Source organism: Lathyrus oleraceus, chromosome 7, assembly GCF_024323335.1.
Source record: "Lathyrus oleraceus cultivar Zhongwan6 chromosome 7, CAAS_Psat_ZW6_1.0, whole genome shotgun sequence".
NCBI lineage: Eukaryota > Viridiplantae > Streptophyta > Magnoliopsida > Fabales > Fabaceae > Lathyrus > Lathyrus oleraceus.
Window position 1 is genome coordinate 537,190,575 of NC_066585.1, and position 22,591 is coordinate 537,213,165.

A 22,591-nucleotide genomic window follows, 5' to 3' on the forward strand; every position below is an offset into this window, starting at 1 on the left:
TATCTTCTAGAGGGTGGACTGTCTACCTTCACTCATTTCCATTTTTCCATTGTCTTCAGTTTCTAAGCTCCTGATTATCTCTTTAAACTCTCTGTTATTATGATATCTCCAGTATCAACAACTTACATGACTCAACAACATCCATTGTTGTTATAATTCGACTTTTATCAATACATGTAAGTTTTGCTTCTTTATTCCTTATCGTGTTTTGATGTTTTTCATTATTTTTTCTATTGTTCCACCTATAGAGGTGAAAAACTGAGTATGTGCTGTCAGACATGCCTACTTTACTTGTAATCTTTGGCGAGTTGAGCTAAGATTTTATGCATGTGCACTCTACCCTACCTATCATATGCCATTTTTGTAGGTGGGTTTTTGAATGACCGAATTTAACGAGAGGTACTTGTTTGTTTACCACCCCTAGTTCCACCATAGTTGTTTTAGGACTTTAAAAACCATTGAACATAATTGAACATAAGTTAAAGTAACTGAACTGTTATGTTTGGTTGATTAACCGAACATATATTGCACAAAGAGTTCTATAACCGAACCAAATAAAAAATAAATCGAACCGAACAAAAATTTAAAATTAAAATTTTCAAAAAAAGTATAACGATTTGATTTTAAACAAATAGTTCGATTAGAGATAAATTATATTTTAACAGTTTGGTATGATTCGGAATTCCGAAGCGGTATACCAACCTTATAATTTTGATTGGATTTAATCCTATATAAACTAAAACGGTTCAGTTTGCTCTAAATTGACATTTTATTATGGTTTAGATCAACTCAGTTCGACTTTTTTTATCATGATTAGCTTTAAATTTTGTTGTTGTTTTTTCTTCTATTTTTATGTTCCACCATTGTTGTGGCTTAAGTGGTGACTTGGATGATAAATTGCCCCCTTCAACTATGTTTTCTGACAATGATTATAGTGGTAATTCATAAGTCATATTTTTAGTTTGCACAAAATATCTCCTTTTTAAAAAAAAAATTAAAATCGAGTGAAATTTCACTATTGTCACCTAATATAATAATCCTTGAACCCCTCCATGATCCAACAATATCCTTTCTCATTTGATTAATATTCTAGCTATGCGGATGCTGCTATATAAAAAACAGCCATAAAGGTTTGACATTTCAAACTTTTCTATAAATAAAATACAAAGAGTACATGAATTTTGAGCATCATGAAATCCAAGCTTCACAAGCAAACCTACCAATTGCTTACAACTACAAATTGATCAAACTAATAATCACACTAATTCCAAATCCAACACAAACACAAACCTTAAAATCAAACATTAAATCAATAGTGAAAAACATAAACATTGTACTCAACAACAGCATCAAAAGTTTTAGGATCCAACGAGTAAGTAGTATCTTGAGCATAGCCCCTAGCAAATCTGAAAACTCCACTCCCACCTGTAGCGGTGTATTCGTTACTATATGATCTATCAATTAAATCATAAGCAATGTATACAATGAATATAGAGTCGCCACCGCACTTTTATTTATCCTAAGGACTGGTTAAAAAGCGAACAAAAACCTAAGAAGTTTTACACGTAGAAAACTAATGAAAAAGATCAGAGATCGGGGTAAGGGGTAAATTACGCAATGGGAAGGTGTTAGGCACCCAATGCGTCCTAGGTACTCCTAGGGAGCCCTTTTTACACTTTGTTGTTTGAAAATTATTATTTGTCATGACATAAGTAATGTGCAAACATGAGTGGGATGGTGAGGAAAGAATGTACATGTTAATTATTTTTGTGTTCGAACGGATGAACCCGTTGCCTACGTACCTTCCATCAAAGGTAAGGATCAAAACGCCGTAGTTCGGCTAAAAGATTTCCAAAAGTTAGTGGATTCAATTTTAAAACACAAGCTTAAAGGTCTTACGTTACCCACGGGAGAAAACTCAACCTTATATAACAACTAGTCCACCATGTGAGAAAAGCTTCCACTTGCCAGGGAGGGGTTAACCCTATAATAGGCAAGGAAGGCTTACAATTCATCTACTAAGGACAAATAGGTGAGATTAATATCAACCAACTAGGGTAAATCAAACCTATAGCTAATGTATGAAAACTTAACAAACATGGACAAAGCCACAAAATCATTTGAATGGGTGAAGTTATTTGGATTATTTACAAAAAGTCAAAGTATGATTAAAGTCAATTCAAAATGAAGTATTTACAAAAATGGAGTTTGGAAAATCATGGACCTAAGGTCCAAGTTTCTAATTTGGAAAGAGGTGAGAATGTTTGCACAACATTTATTTCAAGTTTTTAAAACATGTGTGAAAAGGTAGGGCACAATGGGATGAATGGATAATGGTGGAATGTAAAACTTCTTAAGCGGTTCGCCTCTTGAAGTCATATAGAAGATGACTCAAGTGCGTCCTTAGGAATAGGCTACAACCGAGCAATAATATGAACATGGTCACAGATGAAAGTAAATAAAAGCGGATACTGGATGCCACTCAATGGTCTTATACCTGTCTCCTAAAACAAGCAAGGATATCAGAAGCCACTCTATGGACTTACACTAATCTCCCTCAGAATAAAACAGAAACAAAACAGGGAAGTCAACTGCCAATCCATCTGGACTTATGTTAACCTCCACAGTATGATCCTAGGAGTACAAATGCCACATCACAGGGACTTACAATGAATCCTCACATACAACAAATAAATGCACTAGGCAATGGGTATGAGTGACCAATGAGGTCTTACACTCTACCCCTTCCATGTCATGGGAACAGATGCCAACTTACAGGGACTTATAACTGGTTCCTCAATGGGTAAACAACAATGTCACGAGGACAAAAGAAATGATCATGCACTAATGGCAAACAAAGATGAAAAATGCACAATGGCAAACTCAAGTAATCATGTATAAATGAATCAAGTAATCAATCACATAAATTCAAGTAGCACACGCTATAACCATTCATGAGGCTCAAGCAAAAGGGTTTGACTATGAAAGTCCACTGTACGAGGTAAGTGTCGCTCTTAACCTGGCCATTGAGGGGCTCAGGTGAAGCAGATGAAAGGATATGAGGGGTGTGCCTCATTGCTTCTATCTCATGTCCGAGAGAGCATGTAAATATAAGAATGTGGGGGAGTTCAGAAAGATGGAACTCTTTCCCCTATATATAGACTCGATAGATCTTGGGTTTGGATCTCAATGCTACAACCATGTAATGGGAGCAAGGAGAAGACTCACTGAATAGTGGGAGATAGGCTACTTATCTCTACCTTCCACCAATTGCCTCAAATGAGGACTTTTCCTGCTTGGGACAAATATAAACATACACAATCAATGCCTCTTAAGGAGGACTTCAGACAATTTGCCCGGTCAAATAACAGACCGGGTCTCCAGACTACATGAAGAAGAAGGTTTTATACCTCAATGCAAGTTGCTATTTAAGCAAAGCAAAGCAAGTTCTTAAGAGAACTGAACGACTAAAGGGTACCTGGAAACAATCCAATAAAATCAGCATCCCATCCATAAACAGATAACAACATAAGAATCAATTAACAAAGTACAATTATACAATTAATGATGTGCATAGCACAAGGCTCACATGAACCAAACATCCTACAAAACAAATACATTAGTCATATGTGTCAAGTAACACAATCCATAATGTGGAGCAAATTCCTTAATCATTAACTCCTTAACCTGAAAAGGCACAATTAACTTCAAATGTAAGTAACATGACCACTAGGACTAGCCTAGGGTCAAAAGATGGAAAAATCTTAAAACAGCAGCCAATTCATGATTAAAGTCAAATAATATCAAATACAAAGGGATCCCCATTGGTCCCATATTCAAACTATGTTCCTATTTTAATTTATGCAACATGTAAGGCCAAGTGAGCAATGCTGAATCATATACGGACAACCAGAATGATTACATCCAAAAAAATATCAAAACAACACAGTAAATTCCACAAAAATTATGTTCTAACCAGAAGGCATTCAACAAGCCACATATTAAATTTCAAGTCATTTGGACGGGTAGATCAATGGGAATTAATTAAACATGGTACAGCATGCAAAAACAACATCAAATGAAGTCAAAAATTATGCATCAACTTCAATCTAATGGTAAACAGCAATGGTACATGGTAAATTAGTAGGACCAAAGCCAAATGCTACATTAATGTGTTAGGAACTATGCTATCAATTTTCATGTCCATTGGATAAAGTATGTGCATATGGCAACATATATTCTAAATGTGACACAAATGAAGTTCTAACATGCTAGGCAGCAAGAAAAAATATGGATCAAATAGAAAAATGGATTATAAAATCCACAAAAATTAACAGTGATAGCTAACATATCAAATGAGTTTCCTGCAAAAATTCAAGGCCATTGGCCAACGGGAAGTATGAAAAAATATTTGGGGAGTACAGCACATCCAACTATGTCACATATATACATATCCAATTCAATAATTCATATATAATAAACCATAGACTCAAAAATTATGAAATCTATGTCAAAAATCCAGAAGGATGTCAAGAGCAAGTGTTTCAATTTTCAATTAATTTGGATGGAGTATATGGTCTAGACAATTAAAATGGTAATGTGTATGAAAATAATACACATTAATAACACATCTAGGTCAATTAATATTTTTTTCAAGCACTATTTTGTTTTTTCATTTTTATAAAATAGTAGATGAGAAAATATGATTAACAAAAAAAGAATGGTATTTTTGGATCATTTTTGAATATTATATGAATTTTCTAAGATTTTAAATAATTATTTAAGAATTATTTAGAATTAATTTAGGATTATTTAGTTTAATTTGGTGCCAGTGGCACAATTGTAATATTAAAGCCAAAGCCCTAAACGACAGCGTTGCAGTTACAAGGGATGGACGGCCGAGATTTAATCTGGGAGCGGAAACACTGAAACGCACGGCAATTGTGATGAAGCGGATCAAAAGGGGGAAATATTCCCAGAAATGATGAATGTTCTTCATCTTCGTTCATCAGTTCTTCACTGAAATGCAGGTTTTGGACGAATGTCCATGGAAACACGCGAAACGCATACCGGTCGAACCGGCTCGGCATCAGGAGCATGAATCCATAATCAATTTCAACAATAGCTTACTACATAATGCGAATCGAAGGAAAGAAACGGACGGCGTCGAAAAACCTAAAATCGCAATAGCTCAACCAATATCCAACAATTTCTAATGCTACAATTTGATATACACTCTACACAGCATAATCTAACACATCCCTAACTCAATTTAAGCTATCTTGAAATTCGATTTCCGACCTTTCTTGATGACGGCAATGATGGATTCGCGCGAATTCGAGCTCGAAGGTATGAAACAGATGCAGCAGAATGGCGTGGAAGGTGAATGATGACGCGACCTCAGCTCGACGACGCACAAACGCTCAAGAATCAGCGACTGATATGGATGAAGAATGTTTTTGCCACAGCTCGATCTTGTCATCAATTGCCTTCGTTCTTCCTCAACAGCATTTCAAGACAACCTGCAAATTCAGAATCCACAAGAAAATTTGCTTCCAATTGATGAATTCTAGATGAATTCTTCAAAAAATTCTCAAAAAGCTTTGAGCAAAAAAACCAGAGAAATGAGAGAATGTGATCTTTTGTGAAAATTTTCTGTTATGAGTTTTTTGTAGAATGCGGGTGAAATTGTGATTAGACAGTAATTCTGTTATGGATTAGTAATATATATGCAATGCTTAATCCAATAATCTTAATTAGTGAAAATTGAAAATTAAAGCAAAATGGCTTATGTGCAATTTGGATCTTTTTGCCTTCAATGCTTAGAAGTAAGTTCCTGCAGAATTTTCACTTGGAATCCCTCACAATTATCATTTGGGAGCTGGTGGTATAAGCCTTGTTTCCAAATTCTCAATATTTTCAAATATGGACCATTTTGCCCCTCTCCTTAAATTGATTCACTTCAAAAATGGCATTTTGCACGGAGCCTTTTCCCAAAAATCCAATTATGCAACTTTGAAGTACATATTAAATGGAGTTTGTGCATATAAAGAACTTGCATTTTGGATAAACCATGTGGTAGTTATGCCCTCCCGATTACGGGTCTTTTTTTGAAATTCATCTGATCATATCTTGCAAACCACACACTGGATTTTTGAGTTCTTGGACTTTTTGGAAAGGTGAGATCAAGACCTTCAATTTTCATGTTGGACAAATTTTGATTTGAAGCTTGTATCATGAAGTTATCTTGAGGGGAAAAATTTTCCATTTTGGGCAGCTGAAAGTCACAGGTTCATTTGCCATTTTGGGAAACTGTCTGTCTGAGCTCAATTCCTTCAATCTTGGTCTTTGAAATGCCAAATGAAGTTTATATAGACATGAATGAGACATTTTCAACCATTTCCAACCATCAAATCACTGATTAAATCCACAGTTGACCACAGTTGACTTTTATTGACTTTTGTTTGACTGGGCCATGTTCTGATGAATTTCAGGCCTCTTTCACATGAGATCTTGCTTCCAAATGATACCACAAGTTATATGAACTCTTTTTGAATGATCATGGTGTCCAAATTCTTCAAGAATGGCCACCCTCTATTGCTCAAGGTCTGATTTGACTGATTAACTGATGATTGCTTCAGCTGCAAGCAACATGGTTAGATGACAATATTTTTGTACTTTTGGTTAGTAAACATATGAAAAGCAATGACATACAAATGCAATACATGCTTGGTGATCAAGAACCACACTCACAAGGTATCCCACCCACTAGGAGGGAAGCTAGGGTATGCAATGATCCTTGAGGCCATGATATGATATGATATGGGCCATGAGGGATCTTAGGGCCAAAATTGGGGTCTTACAGATGCCCCTATTTAAGGTCATTCTAGCCGGAGAAGTGAAGTTTAGAAATCTTCATCTCGACGCGGTAGAATGGGCTTAAATAATAGTAATGAGACAAATTTTGGTCCCTAAGCGACCTCATGATGCAGATGTATGCATGCAAAAAGCAAATTCTGTGGGGAATATATTGTTCACACAGAAGAAAAGGATGATCCATCGGAGTAATACACTCACCAGGAACAGAGACTCAACTAATAAGACTCTTATTGGGGGATAATAAGAAAAAGAATGCGTGAGCAGGACACGACTTTGATTAGGGTAATGACAAAACTGACGTAGCGTGAACTAGACACGACTCCGATTGGGGATAACAGACATCGGACTAGAGAGCTTGCTGGGGAAGCAAAGGACTCACACCGGGGGATAAAGAATTCCAGAGGAAAATAAATCCATTGGAAAGACATAAGCTGACTCAACTTATCCATCAAGGATACTTCGGATAAAAATCCGGACTCGGACCAGGAAAAGATTCACATAGAACCTCCCTGCCGGGAAATGCATATATTGGGGGAAACGCCCATATAGCAAAGGGTAAAAATCACCAAAGGAAACTCCGCAGGGGAATGTCTAACAACGAGACTCTCCTGGGAAAGCAACAGGAATGAGGTGTTACCGGTATAAGGGTAACAAACTCAGGAAGAATGAATATCTAAGACCGGTATAAGGGTGAGAGATATCAATCAACCAACATCTGAGAAAGACCTACAAAGGGTATAATACTCAGGAAAATCTGACTCCACAGGGGACCAAGGTCATAATAGGGAGTAGAAAGGAAGGAACACCAGGGATACCGAGGTATATAATAGGTGACCGACCGAAAAAGTGAATTGGTATATATGCCAAGACACTCATCATCCGAAAGGAGGGCTTGAAAAAGCAAATCGACTTACAGGATGGACATTCGAATCCACAACGGGAAGACGAATTTTACTCGACTGGGGACACAAACCCAAAGAATACATGAGATATAATATCCATTACCGGCAGACCGTGGATAAGATACTCGCATGAGACATATTATCTATTACCGTCAGAACGTAGATAATAAACTCGCCTGGTAAGAAACACCAGAGATACCGAAGTATATAATAGGTGATCTACCGAAACGTGGATTGGTATATATGCCAAAACACACATCCGAAACACAAACTGGTTAAAGGATGGATATTCGATTCTACAAAGAATACGAATCTTGCTCAGGTGGGGAAAGTCAACACAGGACTCCAACCAAAGAGCGCATGAGACATATTATTCATTACCGGCAGACCGTGAATAATATACTCGAAAGGAAAAGACACCAGAGATACCGAAGTATATAATAGGTGACTAACCAAAAAGAGAGACAATCGTTACCAAGCATCCGGGTAAACGAAAGACAACTCAAAGGGATAAATTGCAAGCATCCGGCAATCATCCAACAACAAGGAAGAATATTCGACTCCGCAAAGGGAACACGAATCCTACTCGACCAGGGAAAACACAAAAGGCTTCAACTGAAGAGTGCATGAGATATATTATCCATTACCGTCAGAACGTGGATAGTATACTCGCATGGAAGATTATCCACAACCGGTATAAGGGTTAACAAAGGATAAATCGACCGAAAGGAAAGACATCGGGATACCAAAACTAGGTATATAATGATGACCAATCAAAGGGGAGCAACAATATTACCAACCAAACGGGTAAGTGAAAGACTCACTGGGGATAAATTGCAAGTACCCGGCAATTATCCGCAAAGGCAAGGAATACATTGATAAACAATCAATGATCCGAGAACAAATCACTAGCAAACGGTGACAAGACCCACTGGCGAATTCAAAAGGACAACATTGCAAGCATCCGGCAATGATCCAGAAGACTGCTGGGAAAACAATTGCTTACTCAAGAGCAACTACCCAAAGCAGGGAGGAATATCAACATCGAATATTGAATGAAGATAACCACAAAGGCGATTAGGGTTTACATCTACCGAATACGGGGCAGAAGACCGAAAATCTGGCTGAGAAAACAAGAGGTTTAACAATACCGACTACTGGATAAGAAACCAAAGACTCAGATGAGGATAACATTGCTAGCAACCGGCAATTATCCGCACGTATCATAAGATAGAAATCCGCTGGAGAAAAAAAATCACAGCGTCATAGGATTTACGACTACCGAATATGGGGTAGAATACCACAAACTCCACTGGGGATATAAATCACCACCGGGAACAGAACTCTGTTTGGGATAACACCACAACAACAGGAAATCCACCAACAACCAGATCGAACCACAAAGGTTACCACTGCTAGGGGAAAAGAGATAGGACTTACGACTACCGGTATAAGGGCAGTAGCCATACTCTGGTGGGAATAACCATCAATTAGGGTTTACATCTACCGAATACGGGGTAGAAAACCAAAACTCTGCGTGGGGATAGAATAAATCACGAATCCGCACGAGAAACCAAAAATGAGGTTTATAACAGACCACAAACTCTGTTGGAGAGTAGGGAATTAGGATTTACGACTACCGACTATCAGGTAGAAAGCCAACAACTCTGGCTGGGGACTAAAAGGTATATAACCACAAGTTCTGCCAAGAAAGCCAGGAAAAATAGGACTTACAACTTCCGGTATAAGGGTAGAGGCCAAAATCGACTCTTGCGGAGGAATGAAAGGTATATAACCACAAATTCCGCCAAGAGGAAGGGAACAATAGGACTTACAACTACCGGTATAAGGGTAGAGGCCCGAAACTCCGCTGGGGATAAAAATCACCACAGGGAAGCACAAGGAACAGACGACAAACGTCAAATTCGGGAAAGATCCGAAAAGACAGACTGAATCAAGACACGTCCTAATGAGGATATAACTCAAATAGGAAAACTCCATCCCAATATATATGTTGGGGAGGAAACGGAAGAAACCGTCATCCACGAGGGTATATCTCAGTGGGGAACTGCAGAAGGACAGACAGACATTTTCTGCTTATGGGGCTGACTCTACATGGAGAGATTTAACACCCGACATCTGCTTAGGAAGATCTATAAAGATCCATATCACCATAGCAGGGAACAACAAACAAAGGATATATGGCAAAAATGCAACATGAATATTTGAATGTTTTATGAATATGCATGAATATGCGTGATTTATGTTTGATGAATGCTGACAAAACAGACATTTCTAACACAACAGGTCCAGGAATCAAACGTCCGGTATTACACTTCCAGGGGAAAACCAACTGGAAAGCCAATTCTGCTGGAGATCTACATGCTATAAAGCAAAGATCTGCGGGTACTGCTAGGAAGCAGAAGCAAAAGAATCAGGGATATCAAGAGAATACCAAATCTCTGAGCAATGGATCAACGATCGTCCCAACTAGGGCACAGAAAGTCACAACAGGCAAAGAGCCACAAAGACAAATCTGTCGGGGAACAAGAGAAAATCTCAGAGTCCTGCAGGGGATCCTAGCAAACACTGCTATGGAAACGGATCCAACATAGCTCCATTGGGGAACAACCCACTGAGGGAGCAAAGGTCACCCGGATAGAGTTTGGCTGCACAAGCAACTCTACTGGGGATATCATCAACTACTCTCTCGGGGGACAACCCACTGAGGAAGGAAAACACCAAACAAGTAGATTCTGCAACAAACCACTCTACTCGGGGCGAACACACATCTGATGGATCACATCAGCAGATTCTGCAATAAAATCCGCTCTACTGAGGATCGAAAAGTAATCAGGGAACCAATCCAATCTCTGGATGACGGAGCTATCGACCGACCATACCGGGGATTAAAGGAGGTTCAACAGGCAACACTGCCACAACAACCGCTCTGCAGACAAATGCTGGAGAAAGTGGATGAAAATACTGGGATATCAACCCAATCAACCACTGAGTAGGAAAATAAATCCTGCTCTGCTGAGAATAACAACCATTCTGATAGAGGGAACGTAAACACCTCCACTGACGACTTTGCCGAGGAAAAGGTAAAGTACCGGGTATCAAACCACTGACTTACCGAGTCTTCCAAAAGGAAAGCGACCGTGCTGAGAAAACAGACAAATCCGCTGGCAACTGTGCTGGGAAGGAGTGACAACAACTCTGCTCGCGACCTGCAATGGGGATATCAATAACAGCTCTACTGTGCCAAGGAGACAAATAAAGTCTAGGGATAGCGACCCACTGGAGAAAGTGGCGAGGCACTAAGGTGGCAAACTATCAACCGCCGAGTTTTCCACAAGGAAAGCATCCATGCCGGGGAAAACTGCTGCTGGAGAAAACTGAGTCTTCAACAACACTCTGCTTGGGGGAACAACCCCACCAACAACTCGACTTGCAATTATGCTGGCAACTCACTTAGGGAGAAATACGGGATACGGGGATATCAACCCACTAACCACAAATTTTCTGAACAACTGAGCAATCAAGCCGGGGAGAGACTACTGCTGGAGAACAGACTGAGTCTTCAATTCACAATTCTGCTTCGGGGAGTCAAAATCCACAGAAGCTCTGCTTAGGGAACAACCCCAACAACCAAATCTCTGCTTGGGGAACAACCCCAACAACCAAATCTGGAGAAGAAGGATACAAACCAAACCAGGAGTATGAACAAATGTCTTACCTGTTGGAAACCACGCCACCCTTGGGAGAGCACTGGGGAAATTCTTTGAGTATCCTTTTATCATTTGTGAATGTTCACTTTGTTTAAAACAATAATTTTGAAAAATTTTGTTTTTAAAACAATGATATTTTTATTAATTAAAACATGCAAAACATTTGTTGAATTGAAACAAATAAGAGTGCAAAGAATGGGATAAAAGCTCAAATTTATTTGATGGAATGGTAGTCTGCAAATGGCAAGACTCCATAGATCTGTACAAATTTGAAATCAGTGATATATATTGGAAGAGGGCTACATTGAACATAATGATCCTTTCTCTACCAATTTGAATCTCGATGTATTTGAAGCTTCAGTTGACGACGAATCGAGAATCTTCTGACGAAAAGACAGCTGATGAAACAGAAAGTCTTGTCAGGATGCAGTTACTTGCCAAATCCCTAATTTTTGCCTAGTTTGCCCCAGAGTGAGGTACTCAATCTAGCGGGATGCAAATATGCTTTTTTATCAAGTCTCTAACTTTTGCCTGGATTACCCTTGCAGGTTCTCCACCGAGACGCTCATTTTTTTGCCTAAGCCGCCCTTTCGGGTTTTCAACTTAGCAAGCTATTCTGTTTTTCATTTGCATATACTTTTTTTTTTAGGCAAAGTATTTCTTAACTGCATCTGAATTCACAGGACGAGTGAAATCCTCCCCATCCATTGTTGTAAGCATCAAAGCTCCGCCTGAAAAGGCTCTCTTAACAACATATAGACCCTCGTAGTTTGGAGTCCACTTGCCCCTGGAATCGGGCACGAAAGACAGAACTTTCTTGAGCACAAGGTCACCTTCTCGGAACACACGAGGCTTGACCTTCTTATCGAATGCTTTCTTCATTCTTTGCTGATATAACTGACCATGACACATGGCAGTTAATCGCTTCTCTTCAATCAAATTCAGCTGGTCATAACGACTCTGAATCCATTCAGCATCAGTCAACTAGGGACTTTGAGGGTATCAGGCTTCTTTTATTCTTTTTTCTATTTGAAAAAATTTTCCTGATTTTTGCTTTTACTTTGATTTTTCACCCTCTTCTCCTCTTTTTTTTTTTTTTTTTTTTTACATTACATTTGTAATGCCCCAGTCTGACTGTTGCTGGGTTCTTGAGACGCAGCTGAATGATCTGCTTTTCATTGCTCAAGTGTCCGGGTAATCTCATCAGGAATCCCCTTCAACATCATCTTCCTCTGCTTCGAATACAAGGAATTCAAATTTGGGAGATGGCGTTGGATCATTATGTTCAATGGGTTTAGAAGTCCCTGCATAATGATTCTGGATAACGAAAAGCTTTTGTATTTAAACAAGCAAATCATTTATGCAGATGAAAAAGCTATTTTCTTGTTCTTCAGGTTTTTTGTGATCACTGATTTCATGAAAAGGCAAAAAGTGAAAACAAATGGAAAAACAAATGTTTAACAATGCATTAATTGAATGAAAACATCATTGTATATATGAGCCAAACATGTCATCACTTCTCCTTTTGGCATGGGAGAAGGGTTTTAAACAAAGTGAGCATTATTACTCTGACTTATGGATAACTGTAGGAACATCCACAGCGACCCAATTGTGGCAGACACCACCAGGAATGACGAAGTTGTTCACATCCTCTGCATCTTCTTCAATGATAGCAACAGCTTCCTTTTCAATAGGCTGATCGTCATGGATGAATCCTCCACTCGTGAACAGACCGTGCTCATTATATGCCCCAGAACAGTAGCCAATGCCAGCCCAGGATCGGTTAACCAGGAATAAATCCATCAACAGTACTAAGTCTGGCAAAATCCTCCTCTGAATTCACAATTCTCTTGCTCAGGATGATCCATCAATCTGGCAGAATCGGCTCTGGTATAATACCGGCGAAGTGCGTCTTCAAAATAAATGAAGATCGCAGGGTCAGGCCACAGGACGGGAGACCGGAACAAAACACCCGCTTATGCAAATGATGCATGAAGTGTTTATGCATATGCTTGTTTTTTATTTCAAAGGAACTCGAGGGTTCTATTTGCAAACTTTGAAATTTTAACATTTTGATCATATATGAGAATATCTCATCAGATATATCAGGTGAAAAAATTTTCCCGGTTTTTTCATGTTTGAAAATTTTTGCAAATAAACTCGTTTGAGTTCCTTGAAAATTTTCTTTTTATCTGATGATATGGATGCAGATGAATGTATGAATGCATGAATGCAACAATCACACTCAAGGATCAAGCAAAGCACACCAAACAAAGGTCGTGGGAAAGCTCATTGTATCCCTAATATCAATCATCCATTTTGGTGGATTTAGGTTTTCACCTTATCGACACCCAAGTTCCATTGATATTAACGGTACATGAACCGGCTCAACATCCCTAATATCAACCAGCCGCTTTGGTGGATTTTAGGTTTTACACCTGATCCGGGATCCATTGATATTAACGATGTTTGAACGACTCAACCACGAATCACGGGTTTGCTGAGAGTCACGAGCATGGAGTCTAGGTTAAGAACCACCCAACGGGAGTGTACTAGGGTTTAAACCTGCCAGACATGTTCTACCAGAGGTTCCCATAATCATCGTCCCATCTCTCGAATATTATCGGAGGAACGAATACTCGTATTCCAAGAATATTCTCAAGAGAAACTCTTATGAGTGTAGTATCGCGTGACAATCGCATCAGAACTTACATCTGAACGACCTCCGCACTACGTCCTAAAAATAGGCCAAGATGGGTTTGGTAAACTAAGGTCCTTGGCTTCTAAGGCACATGATTGAAAGAATAATGCCTAACCACAAATAACTTGTGTGACATTATTAATCCAACATGACCTCCACCAAGTGAATGGACTCGCAAGTCAACTGGCTAAGGACTACTCCACACCAGTCAACAAGACTACGCCATTCTCCTATCCTAAAGTGCACTCGAGTTCGGGTATAGAACTCATCTCACAGAGATCACCAAAGCAAACAGCAATTGTATATCAAGCAATTCAAACATTACAATCAATACAGTTATCCCAAGTTGTACAAAAATATGTCAAATAACAAATAATAATATATAACACAAAGGTGAAAAGTAGGCAATACCACCAAGGACTCATTCCCCAGTGGAGTCGCCACTTTTCTGTAGCGGTGTATTCGTTACTATATGATCTATCAATTAAATCATAAGCAATGTATACAATGAATATAGAGTCGCCACCGCACTTTTATTTATCCTAAGGACTGGTTAAAAAGCGAACAAAAACCTAAGAAGTTTTACACGTAGAAAACTAATGAAAAAGATCAGAGATCGGGGTAAGGGGTAAATTACGCAATGGGAAGGTGTTAGGCACCCAATGCGTCCTAGGTACTCCTAGGGAGCCCTTTTTACACTTTGTTGTTTGAAAATTATTATTTGTCATGACATAAGTAATGTGCAAACATGAGTGGGATGGTGAGGAAAGAATGTACATGTTAATTATTTTTGTGTTCGAACGGATGAACCCGTTGCCTACGTACCTTCCATCAAAGGTAAGGATCAAAACGCCGTAGTTCGGCTAAAAGATTTCCAAAAGTTAGTGGATTCAATTTTAAAACACAAGCTTAAAGGTCTTACGTTACCCACGGGAGAAAACTCAACCTTATATAACAACTAGTCCACCATGTGAGAAAAGCTTCCACTTGCCAGGGAGGGGTTAACCCTATAATAGGCAAGGAAGGCTTACAATTCATCTACTAAGGACAAATAGGTGAGATTAATATCAACCAACTAGGGTAAATCAAACCTATAGCTAATGTATGAAAACTTAACAAACATGGACAAAGCCACAAAATCATTTGAATGGGTGAAGTTATTTGGATTATTTACAAAAAGTCAAAGTATGATTAAAGTCAATTCAAAATGAAGTATTTACAAAAATGGAGTTTGGAAAATCATGGACCTAAGGTCCAAGTTTCTAATTTGGAAAGAGGTGAGAATGTTTGCACAACATTTATTTCAAGTTTTTAAAACATGTGTGAAAAGGTAGGGCACAATGGGATGAATGGATAATGGTGGAATGTAAAACTTCTTAAGCGGTTCGCCTCTTGAAGTCATATAGAAGATGACTCAAGTGCGTCCTTAGGAATAGGCTACAACCGAGCAATAATATGAACATGGTCACAGATGAAAGTAAATAAAAGCGGATACTGGATGCCACTCAATGGTCTTATACCTGTCTCCTAAAACAAGCAAGGATATCAGAAGCCACTCTATGGACTTACACTAATCTCCCTCAGAATAAAACAGAAACAAAACAGGGAAGTCAACTGCCAATCCATCTGGACTTATGTTAACCTCCACAGTATGATCCTAGGAGTACAAATGCCACATCACAGGGACTTACAATGAATCCTCACATACAACAAATAAATGCACTAGGCAATGGGTATGAGTGACCAATGAGGTCTTACACTCTACCCCTTCCATGTCATGGGAACAGATGCCAACTTACAGGGACTTATAACTGGTTCCTCAATGGGTAAACAACAATGTCACGAGGACAAAAGAAATGATCATGCACTAATGGCAAACAAAGATGAAAAATGCACAATGGCAAACTCAAGTAATCATGTATAAATGAATCAAGTAATCAATCACATAAATTCAAGTAGCACACGCTATAACCATTCATGAGGCTCAAGCAAAAGGGTTTGACTATGAAAGTCCACTGTACGAGGTAAGTGTCGCTCTTAACCTGGCCATTGAGGGGCTCAGGTGAAGCAGATGAAAGGATATGAGGGGTGTGCCTCATTGCTTCTATCTCATGTCCGAGAGAGCATGTAAATATAAGAATGTGGGGGAGTTCAGAAAGATGGAACTCTTTCCCCTATATATAGACTCGATAGATCTTGGGTTTGGATCTCAATGCTACAACCATGTAATGGGAGCAAGGAGAAGACTCACTGAATAGTGGGAGATAGGCTACTTATCTCTACCTTCCACCAATTGCCTCAAATGAGGACTTTTCCTGCTTGGGACAAATATAAACATACACAATCAATGCCTCTTAAGGAGGACTTCAGACAATTTGCCCGGTCAAATAACAGACCGGGTCTCCAGACTACATGAAGAAGAAGGTTTTATACCTCAATGCAAGTTGCTATTTAAGCAAAGCAAAGCAAGTTCTTAAGAGAACTGAACGACTAAAGGGTACCTGGAAACAATCCAATAAAATCAGCATCCCATCCATAAACAGATAACAACATAAGAATCAATTAACAAAGTACAATTATACAATTAATGATGTGCATAGCACAAGGCTCACATGAACCAAACATCCTACAAAACAAATACATTAGTCATATGTGTCAAGTAACACAATCCATAATGTGGAGCAAATTCCTTAATCATTAACTCCTTAACCTGAAAAGGCACAATTAACTTCAAATGTAAGTAACATGACCACTAGGACTAGCCTAGGGTCAAAAGATGGAAAAATCTTAAAACAGCAGCCAATTCATGATTAAAGTCAAATAATATCAAATACAAAGGGATCCCCATTGGTCCCATATTCAAACTATGTTCCTATTTTAATTTATGCAACATGTAAGGCCAAGTGAGCAATGCTGAATCATATACGGACAACCAGAATGATTACATCCAAAAAAATATCAAAACAACACAGTAAATTCCACAAAAATTATGTTCTAACCAGAAGGCATTCAACAAGCCACATATTAAATTTCAAGTCATTTGGACGGGTAGATCAATGGGAATTAATTAAACATGGTACAGCATGCAAAAACAACATCAAATGAAGTCAAAAATTATGCATCAACTTCAATCTAATGGTAAACAGCAATGGTACATGGTAAATTAGTAGGACCAAAGCCAAATGCTACATTAATGTGTTAGGAACTATGCTATCAATTTTCATGTCCATTGGATAAAGTATGTGCATATGGCAACATATATTCTAAATGTGACACAAATGAAGTTCTAACATGCTAGGCAGCAAGAAAAAATATGGATCAAATAGAAAAATGGATTATAAAATCCACAAAAATTAACAGTGATAGCTAACATATCAAATGAGTTTCCTGCAAAAATTCAAGGCCATTGGCCAACGGGAAGTATGAAAAAATATTTGGGGAGTACAGCACATCCAACTATGTCACATATATACATATCCAATTCAATAATTCATATATAATAAACCATAGACTCAAAAATTATGAAATCTATGTCAAAAAATCCAGAAGTATGTCAAGAGCAAGTGTTTCAATTTTCAATTAATTTGGATGGAGTATATGGTCTAGACAATTAAAATGGTAATGTGTATGAAAATAATACACATTAATAACACATCTAGGTCAATTAATATTTTTTTCAAGCACTATTTTGTTTTTTCATTTTTATAAAATAGTAGATGAGAAAATATGATTAACAAAAAAAGAATGGTATTTTTGGATCATTTTTGAATATTATATGAATTTTCTAAGATTTTAAATAATTATTTAAGAATTATTTAGAATTAATTTAGGATTATTTAGTTTAATTTGGTGCCAGTGGCACAATTGTAATATTAAAGCCAAAGCCCTAAACGACAGCGTTGCAGTTACAAGGGATGGACGGCCGAGATTTAATCTGGGAGCGGAAACACTGAAACGCACGGCAATTGTGATGAAGCGGATCAAAAGGGGGAAATATTCCCAGAAATGATGAATGTTCTTCATCTTCGTTCATCAGTTCTTCACTGAAATGCAGGTTTTGGACGAATGTCCATGGAAACACGCGAAACGCATACCGGTCGAACCGGCTCGGCATCAGGAGCATGAATCCATAATCAATTTCAACAATAGCTTACTACATAATGCGAATCGAAGGAAAGAAACGGACGGCGTCGAAAAACCTAAAATCGCAATAGCTCAACCAATATCCAACAATTTCTAATGCTACAATTTGATATACACTCTACACAGCATAATCTAACACATCCCTAACTCAATTTAAGCTATCTTGAAATTCGATTTCCGACCTTTCTTGATGACGGCAATGATGGATTCGCGCGAATTCGAGCTCGAAGGTATGAAACAGATGCAGCAGAATGGCGTGGAAGGTGAATGATGACGCGACCTCAGCTCGACGACGCACAAACGCTCAAGAATCAGCGACTGATATGGATGAAGAATGTTTTTGCCACAGCTCGATCTTGTCATCAATTGCCTTCGTTCTTCCTCAACAGCATTTCAAGACAACCTGCAAATTCAGAATCCACAAGAAAATTTGCTTCCAATTGATGAATTCTAGATGAATTCTTCAAAAAATTCTCAAAAAGCTTTGAGCAAAAAAACCAGAGAAATGAGAGAATGTGATCTTTTGTGAAAATTTTCTGTTATGAGTTTTTTGTAGAATGCGGGTGAAATTGTGATTAGACAGTAATTCTGTTATGGATTAGTAATATATATGCAATGCTTAATCCAATAATCTTAATTAGTGAAAATTGAAAATTAAAGCAAAATGGCTTATGTGCAATTTGGATCTTTTTGCCTTCAATGCTTAGAAGTAAGTTCCTGCAGAATTTTCACTTGGAATCCCTCACAATTATCATTTGGGAGCTGGTGGTATAAGCCTTGTTTCCAAATTCTCAATATTTTCAAATATGGACCATTTTGCCCCTCTCCTTAAATTGATTCACTTCAAAAATGGCATTTTGCACGGAGCCTTTTCCCAAAAATCCAATTATGCAACTTTGAAGTACATATTAAATGGAGTTTGTGCATATAAAGAACTTGCATTTTGGATAAACCATGTGGTAGTTATGCCCTCCCGATTACGGGTCTTTTTTTGAAATTCATCTGATCATATCTTGCAAACCACACACTGGATTTTTGAGTTCTTGGACTTTTTGGAAAGGTGAGATCAAGACCTTCAATTTTCATGTTGGACAAATTTTGATTTGAAGCTTGTATCATGAAGTTATCTTGAGGGGAAAAATTTTCCATTTTGGGCAGCTGAAAGTCACAGGTTCATTTGCCATTTTGGGAAACTGTCTGTCTGAGCTCAATTCCTTCAATCTTGGTCTTTGAAATGCCAAATGAAGTTTATATAGACATGAATGAGACATTTTCAACCATTTCCAACCATCAAATCACTGATTAAATCCACAGTTGACCACAGTTGACTTTTATTGACTTTTGTTTGACTGGGCCATGTTCTGATGAATTTCAGGCCTCTTTCACATGAGATCTTGCTTCCAAATGATACCACAAGTTATATGAACTCTTTTTGAATGATCATGGTGTCCAAATTCTTCAAGAATGGCCACCCTCTATTGCTCAAGGTCTGATTTGACTGATTAACTGATGATTGCTTCAGCTGCAAGCAACATGGTTAGATGACAATATTTTTGTACTTTTGGTTAGTAAACATATGAAAAGCAATGACATACAAATGCAATACATGCTTGGTGATCAAGAACCACACTCACAAGGTATCCCACCCACTAGGAGGGAAGCTAGGGTATGCAATGATCCTTGAGGCCATGATATGATATGATATGGGCCATGAGGGATCTTAGGGCCAAAATTGGGGTCTTACACCACCAACAACAGGCATCTCTCTAACCTTATCATAAATAGGGTTCCTCCCCAAAATAGTGATACTACTTCCATTATACTTTCCTTCAATGAAAACAAAATTCATGCCATTAAGGAAAGCAATCTCCTCTTGTGAAGCAGATGCATAGAAGCCTTGAGCTTTTCCAACAAGTTTCGAACTCAATTCTGGTCCTAAAGTCAAAGGGTTGTCAATCATGTGAACTGAACCAAAAAAAGTGGTCGAGTTTAAGGTTGGTGGAACAACCATAATTGATGTTGGGTTTTTTCCATTCATTATGTCATGCCAATAGAATCTTAAATGACTTAGCTTTTGCTTCTTGTTTAAGCCTAACAACTTGGGATTTAGAGGACGAACAAAATCGAAAGTGTCATCATTTTGTGATGATGATGATGTTAAAGAAGTGATGGTGTTGCAAGATAGGAGAAGGAAGAAGAAGAAAGTGAGAAAAGTTTGGGGAGGCATTGTGGAGGAGAGAGGAGAATAATGAAAATTGATCATATTATAATTAGAGATAAAGGAAACAACTTATAAATACCACTTAGAAGAGGAGACTAAAACAAACTAGGTCAAATACAACTTAAATATCTTCATGAGGGTTTAGAACAAAAATTATAATTTAATTAGATTTATAATCATTCCATTCAAATTTAAACTTACAAATTAGTATCTTATTTAATAATATTTATATTTATTTATTAAATTAAGACTTTCAAACTTAGTACGTTTAATTTGACTAAATGCAAATTTGGGTTAGATTTATATATATATATATATATATATATATATATATATATATATATATATATATATATATATATATATATATATATATATATATATATATATATATATATATATATATATATATATATATATATATATTTTATTTTTTTCTTTCTTTTTTGTCATTTTAGTTGATGTTTTATATTTTGTTCCTAATCCGTGGCCACAAAATAATTTGGAATAAGCTGATTTGACAGAGAAGCCATTAGGGTCAAACCACCCAAAACACCTATCTGGGATGCCCACTGAGGAAGAAATTCCTATCAGAATACAATGCAGTAATTCTACTTTATTCCTGAGATCATCTGGAGCAGCAAGGCCGAAATGGACCAAATCATGTTAATCCAAGAACCAACACCATCAATCTTCATTTGTGGTTCCTGCAAGAATTTAAACAGCAGTGTGAATTTCCTAGATGAAGAGTCTTGACCAATCCAAACATCCCTCCAAAAAGTCAATTGACTCCCCATTTTCCAATTTCCAAGTAATACAGCTACTAAACGAATTCCCGATATCATTAATGCTACTCAAATTAATCTGAGCCCTCTCTTTGCTTGGAAATCAAAAGTGAGGCTTCCATTAATCATAACATAGAAGAAATTATAACAAACATGCTCCCTAATCCAACTTATTGATTTATTACCGAAATCACTACTACGGAAAACACCTATCATAACGGTTGGATAATGGATACCACCATGTTGAATCAACCGCTGTGACATAAGGTATGATAGTATGTACAATGTTTCCACAACCGTTGTGATATTCTTCAAAGCATAACATTTAATAACGATTTGTATAAACAACCATTGTAATATATATAACTGAGTTTATTCTAAATTATGTGGAAAACTTATTTTCTCAATATTCACTAAATATATAATCTTTTAATTTGATTTAGAATAATATAATATGACAAATTAAGTTATATTAAAAGAATAAGTTTATGTTCAAATGCTTGACAAGATTTCTTCAACTCCTTATCCACATTTTTGTCCTTAACAGTTAAAACTTTGTTTAATGAGCCTAGTTCCTCAACCGCCCCTTCTTTCACCTCTAGTTCATTTTACAAAATATTATTTACTTTACAAACAAAATTAGAGGTGGAGAGAGGGGAGGTTGAAGATCTACAATCATTAAATAAAGTTCTAACAGTTAAAGAACAATATGCAGATAACAAATAAAAGAATTCTTGTCAAGAATTAAATGTGTACTTGTTTTCTAATATAATTTTATCTATCATATTAGAATTTTCTAATGCAATATGAAAAGTTATATATTCAGTAAGGGATTGGAAAAACACTCAAACCACATAATATATAATAAGTTCATATTTTGAACAAACATTAACAACAACATTCATCAACAACAAACCATAAATAATATACACAAAGAATGTTTCAGAAACTTAGATGTCCCATAATAGAATCCATAATGAAATAAGAATGAAGTTGAAGTTAGTGCTGCAAACTTGTGTCTATTTTGAATGGATGTCATTCTAGATCTTTCACACAAGTTTGCAACGCTCACTTTAGCTTCGTCCTCGTTATTGAAATAAGCATTTCTACCTACAAGTCAAAATAAGCAGAAAGTTCAAACATTCTGAAACAAGTTATTTAAACATACACAATAATAAATAAAATATATTTTGTAACATAAAATATAATGAAGACGAACCTGTAAAGTA

General features: G+C 37.3%; 1 protein-coding gene across 1 annotated transcript; it reads right to left on the reverse strand.

Annotated features, from left to right (window-relative positions):
- Positions 1–1,142: 1,142 nt before the first annotated feature.
- Positions 1,143–20,605, reverse strand: LOC127107760 (dirigent protein 22). The gene is made up of 2 exons (XM_051045083.1): positions 20,106–20,605; positions 1,143–1,425 (listed from the first exon to the last, which is right to left on the reverse strand). The coding sequence occupies exons 1-2, from the start codon at positions 20,581–20,583 to the stop codon at positions 1,310–1,312; spliced, it is 594 nt and encodes a 197-aa protein (XP_050901040.1). The 5' UTR covers positions 20,584–20,605; the 3' UTR covers positions 1,143–1,309.
- Positions 20,606–22,591: the final 1,986 nt, after the last annotated feature.

Bases quoted from the DNA above. Each gene is read 5' to 3' on its own strand.
- LOC127107760 (XM_051045083.1), bottom strand. From the start codon at position 20,583: ATGCCTCCCCAAACTTTTCTCACTTTCTTCTTCTTCCTTCTCCTATCT. The intron at 1,426-20,105 runs GTGGTGTAAGAC...ACACCGCTACAG, and splicing joins TAGAGAGATGCCTGTTGTTG to GTGGGAGTGGAGTTTTCAGA.